Source organism: Mchenga conophoros, linkage group LG3 (assembly GCF_057382185.1).
Source record: "Mchenga conophoros isolate Kocher_MC1m ecotype Shallow Benthic linkage group LG3, M_conophoros_male_GT1.1, whole genome shotgun sequence".
Taxonomy (NCBI): domain Eukaryota; kingdom Metazoa; phylum Chordata; class Actinopteri; order Cichliformes; family Cichlidae; genus Mchenga; species Mchenga conophoros.
In genome coordinates this window covers 33,455,130-33,462,541 of record NC_140528.1, presented here as the reverse complement: position 1 = coordinate 33,462,541, position 7,412 = coordinate 33,455,130, and the positions used below count along the sequence as shown (strand labels likewise).

The window sequence follows — 7,412 nt, the reverse complement described above, 5'->3', positions numbered from 1 at the left end:
GATTAAACAGGTTACACAGAAAGGATCGGCCAAACTTAAACAAGGATAAAGAAATAATACATTAAACAAGGAAATAAATTAAAAGTCTGAGTTAATGAGAAATTAAACGTTTAAATCAGGTTAAGAGTTAAATTTTAAGCTTTTCTTAGTTAAACTAAATAAAATAATCAGAATAAACGATTGGAGGAAAAAAGCAAAGATGTTGTGATCAAATAGTTTGTACGGCAGAAAGAAAAACATGTTTCAGTAGATTGTATGTTGGAAACCACAGTAGACACAGTAGACTCAAATCATTGTTACTGAGGAATTCTGCCTTAAACAGTAAAGTGTTCTTTAACAGTGTGTGTGTGTGTGCAGCTGTTCTGACAGGATGAGTTTAGGATGAGCTGTATCAGGATCCAGAGTCACATCCACCTCATGCTGCTGCACCCTCTGCAGCTCAGCCTCAAACAGCTTCTTCTTCATGGGTTTCCAGACTGTCTCCTCCAGCTGAGCCACAGCTCTCCCCACAGTCCCCTCATATGATGGTGGATGAACTTTGACCTCTGTCCAGTCCTTGCTGGGTGGAGCAGCTTTCAGGGAGGAGAAGCTTTGGAGGAGGTGGAGGTGGTCTTCACAGCGTGAGAGCTGCTCCACCTCAGAGCTTCTCTCCATCAGCTCAGAGATTTCCTGTTCCAGATCTTTGATGAGACCTTCAGCCTGTTTCTCTGTAGCTTCCTGTTTGTCTTCGATCTCCTTCATGAGCTCCTTCAGGCGTCTCTCAACAGACTCCATCAGAGCCGTGAGGACCTGAACACCTTCTGCTTTCTGTCTGTCTGCAGCATCTTTACTCATCTTCACCGACTCTGTGATCTCCTGAATCTTCAGTCGTCTCTTCTGGATCATCTGCTGAATCTCAGCCTCTGTCTTCTCCAGCTCTGCCTTCTTTCCTTCATATTCTTCTCTCAGAGGAACAAACTCGTGGTTCTTGTGGTCTAAAACAGGGCAGAGCATGCAGACACATGTCTGGTCGGTCTTACAGAACAGCTGCAGAAGGTTATCGTGCTTCGTGCACATCCTGCCTTCCAGGTTCTCCACAGCATCAACCAGCTGATGTCTTTTCAGACCTTTCAGTGTCAGATGAGGCTCCAGGTGAGTCTGACAGTAGGAGGTCTGACACACCAGGCAGGACTTCAGGGCCTTCAGTCTGGTTCCAGTGCAGACGTCACAGGGAACTTCTCCTGGTTTGGCAGCTTGTTGCTCTGAGCTGCTGCTGCTGGCTTTCTGCTGAGCTTCACGTGTGAACTGAGAAACCATCTCAGAGATGAAGGTGTTGATCTTCAGCTGAGGTCGAGTGTAGAAAGTCTCTTTACACATGGGACACTGACAGATGACATTCATGTCCCAGTGCTGACTGATGCAGGTTTTGCAGAAGTTGTGTCCACATGATGTAGTGACTGGATCAGTGAACACATCCAGACAGATGGAGCACAGAAACTGATCTTCAGATCGCAGATTGCTGGCAGCAGACATGTCTGCACTCTGAGGGAGAAAGAAGAGAAACATTTGATTCAAAATTCACTTTAAATTTCATTTTTACAAAGAGAGAAACAAGCGTCAGTAGTCTGAGGAGCTTGGAGAGAAAAGCGTCTGGACTTCTTTAAGTTTCTTTTCATCACAGAAGCTTCTTCACCTCATCCTCAACACGGACCAAGGAATGAATACTGCACTTTTGGAAGAACTCCCTCCCCTGCAGCCTCTTATCGTCAAAGGGACGGAGGTGGAGAGGGCAAACAGCCACAGATTCCTGGGACTGCAGGTTACATCAGACCTGAGCTGGACTCTCAACACTACAGCAACTGTGAAAAAAGCCCAGCAAAGGCTTTATTTCATTCGGCTGCTCAGGAAAGCTGGCATGAACCACCACCCTCTCACCCAGGCCTGCAGAGGACTGATAGACAGCATCCTCACCGCAGGCATCACTGTCTGGTATGGAAACACTACACAGACAGAGAGGAAGGCTCTGCAGAGTCATAAAGTCTGCAGAGAGGATTATGGGAACAACACTTGCATCCATGGACCTGCACATACAAAGCTGCACATACAATCTCAGACACAACAGAGCGGACAGCAGCATCACACACAGAACACGATTCTTCAACAGCTTCTTCCCCACAACTGTCAGACTGACGGCAAACAAAAACACACTGAACACTTAAAATAACACAGCACTACTTAACCTCACTTTGAATGTATCATCGGTTCACTGACCATCGGGCAATACACTCACAACAGACTTGTGAAACAGATCTGTGGAACAAATGTGCAACACTGTGAGTGCGATAAGAGGTAGAGAACTACACACTCTCTGTACATTTTCTTCTTTTTCTTTGTATATAGAAAATAGTACGACTACCCTACTCCGGACTTCATTTCTATCCTTCTGCTTTTTCTGTCTTTATATTGTTAAAGTGTGATTTGACTTGGAAAGCTCTGCACAAGTATTCCACTGTGCATGGACTGTTGGTCCTGTGTGCAAATGTCAAAATAAAAATCTTGAACCTTCAGTTGTCAGAGTAACTGGTGGAGACCCAGCAACACATTCAGAGACAAACTGGTTCATCTGAAACACAAACTGAACAACGTCGTGTCTGCTGTACAGTGCAGCGTCCAGATGAACAGGATCAACAGGATGAACATCTTTTTAACAGTCGTTACAAAGATGTGAAGTTGTTTGGCTGACACAGACAAACAGTATCCCACATTCTTGATTTTTAGCTCACAAACACGTCTTATAAGGACTTATTGATCCTGAAATGTTGGAGGTTTTAGCTCTTTAAACAGTAAAGTTACAGGAGGATACAGATAATTATCAGGAAAATGTCCTCGGTTTGTTAAAACGATCCCGTCCGATAACACACGAGAACAATAAATGTATAATTTTCTGTTGTAACCCACAAACTGAACGGTCACACTCATCTTTCATGTTGTCACTAAAACATCACTCCTTCCACGTCTAGTTGGTCGTGATGGAGGCGGAGTGCGTTGGGTCCGCTTTCCCTGCCCAGCCGATGTTCCTGACGCAGGGAAACAGATCCTGTTGGGGATCCCTACCTTGGCACAACACCTGCCATGGTCTTTGCACACTCACCACAGTAAATGCATCATGTTGTCAGCTTTACAGTATCATAGTCAGAGAAACTGGTCAGGCCGCTCTCTTCCAAATGTCTACACTTCACCCTTTTACTGTCAGTGGGCTCAGAGTCCATCTAATGTGGCTCATTATCTGATGCCGTCTGCAGACCAGTGTTAGACACTGAGAGGTTGATGGCTCCGTGTCAGAGCACCGGCCTTAACGAAAAAGTTATCAATCGTTCTTTTCATCTTTTCTCATTACCCACAGCTACATCCACTCCTATCACGCTGCTCACCTCTGCTGCGACGATTCAAACAGCCGGAAAGTAAATAATTTGGAGACGGTGCGTTTGTGTCACAGTGAACAGTGAAAACAGAGACTTTCTAAAACGATGATGCATGTTAGTCATGTGATGCAGGCATGTGACCAATTAAACAAAGATAGTGGAGAGCATTATACAGCAGCAGTTTTGACAGTCCTATTAAAGATGAATATCAGTCTGCACATGCTCCACAGAGCTTTTCTTCAAATTCTTTATTTCTCTCTCGCTTTTGCAACTTTGTACTTTTGTGTTACTCGCAGCAACAACTCCACCTCATTGTTAGTCCATTTTAAAACTCGGTGCTTTTCCTCCACCTCTGCTGCGACGTTTCAAACAGCCGGAAAGTGAATAAGCGGCAGACAGAAATGAGACCGGTCGAATCGTCTTGCGTTTCACGCATGCGCAGGACTGGAACGTAAGCGTTTTCAGCCGTCTTAATGTGGACGCACAACTCTGTGAAAACGACTGAAAACACTAGTGTGGACGCGGAGCGCTGTTTTCAAATCTATCCGGGCGAGTGTGGACGTAGCCTAAGTGGCACCATGGAGAAATGAGGTGGCGCTCTAGACCCTGATGAAGTGAACAGAGTGAAGATTTGTGTAGAAGCAGGAAGTGTGATCAGCTGCACTCACCACTGTTGCTGAGAGAAACCTGATGGACTCCAGTGAATCTTCTTTTAGAGACAAACAGGACTCGACTGCAGCTCTGCTGCTGCTCTCTCACACTTTCACTTCTGCAAAATGACGTTGAGCTTCTTGTTTTTCAGCTGTTGCTCCGCCTCTTCCTGCCTCTCCCTTTACAGGAATCAGCCGGTCTGTACTCAGTGACTGTGTGCAGCGGGTGGGAGGAGTGAGGAGTGGTGTGTGGGTTCACACAGTAATGACGGCCTCAGGTGATCAGGAGAAACTCACCTGGATTTCCTTTTTCCACAGCAGACTGAGAGCTTCAGGTGGACCCTGAAGGAGGTCTCAGACACAGGTGGTAAAAGTACACACAGTGTGTACTGAAGTAGAAGTACTACTGTTAAAAATACTCCAAGTACTGTTTCAACTTCTTTACTCAAGTAAAAGTAAAAAGTACTGGCTGTGAAATGAGAGTAAAAAGAGCTGATTGAAGAACATTTCTAACACGTGTTTATACAAAGCTAACTGAACCATGTGCTGCATCAACGTGATAATAAAATAATATTATTCACTTTGTTTCTGTCTAAATTTGAATTCTAATAAATATTTTAGCTTGAAATAAGTGAAAAAATCTGCCAATGGAACAAGTTAAAACTCTCTATTTTTTCTCTGGTTTCAAGATTCACTGTCTTGAAAAAAGTTCATATCCGGTGGCGGACTCCCTCAGACATCGGTGCGTTGGTGGTTCTTTGTGTCCGGGGATGGGCGTCCAGGTACACACCGGCTCATTCCTTGGCGGCCGCTTATCGGAGCCTGGAGCCTGGGGCTCGCTTGGGCCACTTCGGGGGTGGGGTGCCCTCGGCCTCTCGGCCTGGGGCTCGGTCACTCAGGCACAGCTGGCTGCCGGCGGAGCTCACGGGCGCGTCACTGCAACTCCCCCTGGCTTCTGCTCCGTGGCTGCTGAGTGAGCCCTCATCTGGGACTCTCCTCAGCTCTTTCTGGGACAGTGGCGCGGCTGCCCCTCTGTTGGTCTTCCTTGGTCTCTTGTGTTCTGGGGGCCTCTGGATGTCTGGAGTTTTGATCTCCTCCATACCTGCTTCATGCCCTGGAGGACGGGGCTGTGGCCCCCCACACCCTCTAGCAGATCATTACATGAAGGAACCTTTTAAAAAGACAAGCGCGTCCATGCTCACAGGTGTACACACGGGTGATCACACCCACAAACTACACCCCTTTTGGCTCCTACCTTAAGGTCAAGGTCAAATTTATTTATATAGCACATTTCAAACAGCCGATGCTGCACAAAGTGCTTAACAATATAAAAATGGTATTAAAAAGCAACAATGTAATACAATAATAACAAAATAATAATAATAGGACAGTAAAAGAATTAAAACAATAACTAAACTAATTCAAATAAGACCAAAATGCTTGGGTCATAGTTTGTTAAAAGCCAGGGCATAGAAATGTGTCTTTAGTAAAGATTTAAATTGCTCAAGTGTTTGTGCAGATCTAATATTTAAGGGGAGACTATTCCAAAGTCTGGGACCTGCCTTAGAGAAGGATCTATCACCACGGGATTTGAGGTTAGTCCGTGGGATGGACAGCATTAGTTTTGAGCTAGACCTCGTGGTTTTTCCTGGAGCATAGGCAGAGAGGAGCTCAGACAGGTAAGGAGGGGCTCGGGCGTTAAGTGACTGAAAAACAAAAAGTAAAAGTTTAAATTGGATCCTGTAGGAGACAGGAAGCCAGTGTAAAGAAGCTAAAAGTGGGGTTATATGCTCTCTCCGTTTGGTACCAGTTAGCAGGCGAGCAGCTGCATTTTGAACCATCTGAAGATGATGGATGGTGGCCTGATCTAGACCATAATACAATGAATTGCAGTAGTCCAATCTGCAAGTAAGAAAAAGGTGAATAACACGCTCAAAGACATTAGCCGGAAGGTATGGCTTTACCTTGGCTAGCTGTCTTAACTGAAAAAAACAGGACTGAACTACTGCACTCACCTGCTTATTCAATTTAAAAGAACCATCAATATAGACACCGAGGTTTTTTACATGTGTTTTACAATACGAGGAAAGTAGCCCAGAGTGCTGTCGATATGATTAAAGTTGCCAAAAATGACAACCTCAGTTTTATTTTCATTTAGCTTTAAAAAATTTAATGACAACCACTGTTTGACATCATCAAGGCAGCGTAATAAGAGCTGGGGATGGTCTGACCCTGCTTTTAAAGGTAGATAAATCTGCAAATAATCAGCAAAACAATGAAATGAAATGCTGTACCGCGAGAAGATGGAGCCCAATGGCAACAAATAGACTGCGAACAGAGCAGGATCCAAAATAGAGCCTTGAGGTACACCGTATTTAAGAGGGGCTATTTTGGAGTTGTGGGGGCCCATACTGACATAAAAAAACCTTTCTGACAGATAGGACTGAAACCACTGTAAGGCAGATCCTTTTAGGCCAGCATGAAATTCTAGCCGTGATAACAGGATGTCATGGTCGACCGTGTCAAAAGCTGCTGACAAGTCCAACAATAAAAGGGCAGCAGGGCTGCCAGAGTTCAGAGTTAAAAGAATAGCGTTAAAAATCCTTAAAAGTGCCGTCTCAGTGCTATGTAGTGGAGGCCGGAGACAGCCCTGATGCCAAAGGATCCCAAGAAGCAAGTGGTCTCAGCCGAATACCTCGGTACTTCAAGTTCCTGTTAGGCATAGCAACAAAGAGGAATAAGGATTAATATGTGAGTGGGGCACACAAAGGAAAACTACACTGACCAACATCTGCACCACCTGCATTTACTACAAGAAAGCCTATGACTCTGTGCCTCACACAGGGATCCTGGAAGTGCGCAAGATCAACTGGACTGCAAGGACCTTCATAAGTCACCATCAAGTGCATTATTTACCAAGGAGTTGCTCTGTCCTCACAGCTGTTTCTTGAAGACGTTTCATCCGAGAAGCTTCTTCAGTTCTAGGGTCGAACCGTGGAAAATCCCAGATTTAAGCCCTGTGGGAGTGTCCCCCCAAGAGGGACAATGGCGTGAAAACGGGTGTGGGTCACAATCAGCCAAGGTTTTTGGGTGAGTTCATTGTAAAACCTAACGCCACCCTATCATGTGATTTCCTGAGGTCAGATGGCCCAGGATGTGAGTGGGCGTTAAGGCCTCTGGGAAGGATCTCAAAACTGGATTATAGATGGCAGAGAGTTGGTGTCGTAAACCACCGCCTCTGTTCAAAGATGGTCGCTCACAGTGGACATAGATGGCTTGTGAACTTTTTTTAGGAACTGCATCACATGACTGTGTTATGATCGTGCTTTTAGATTTAACAGCTGCCTTTGATACAGTGGAT

At 45.2% G+C, this 7,412-nt stretch overlaps 1 protein-coding gene across 1 annotated transcript; it reads right to left on the bottom strand.

The window, feature by feature from the left end:
- Window positions 1-333: 333 nt before the first annotated feature.
- LOC146578269 (tripartite motif-containing protein 16-like) lies at window positions 334-1,584 on the bottom strand. Its single transcript, XM_085267793.1, has one exon. It carries the CDS (start codon window positions 1,543-1,545, stop codon window positions 334-336), a length of 1,212 nt encoding a protein of 403 aa, XP_085123919.1. The 5' UTR covers window positions 1,546-1,584.
- Window positions 1,585-7,412: the final 5,828 nt, after the last annotated feature.

Coding starts and splice junctions, on each gene's coding strand:
- LOC146578269 (XM_085267793.1), bottom strand. CDS start 1,545: ATGTTTCTCTTCTTTCTCCCTCAGAGTGCAGACATGTCTGCTGCCAGC.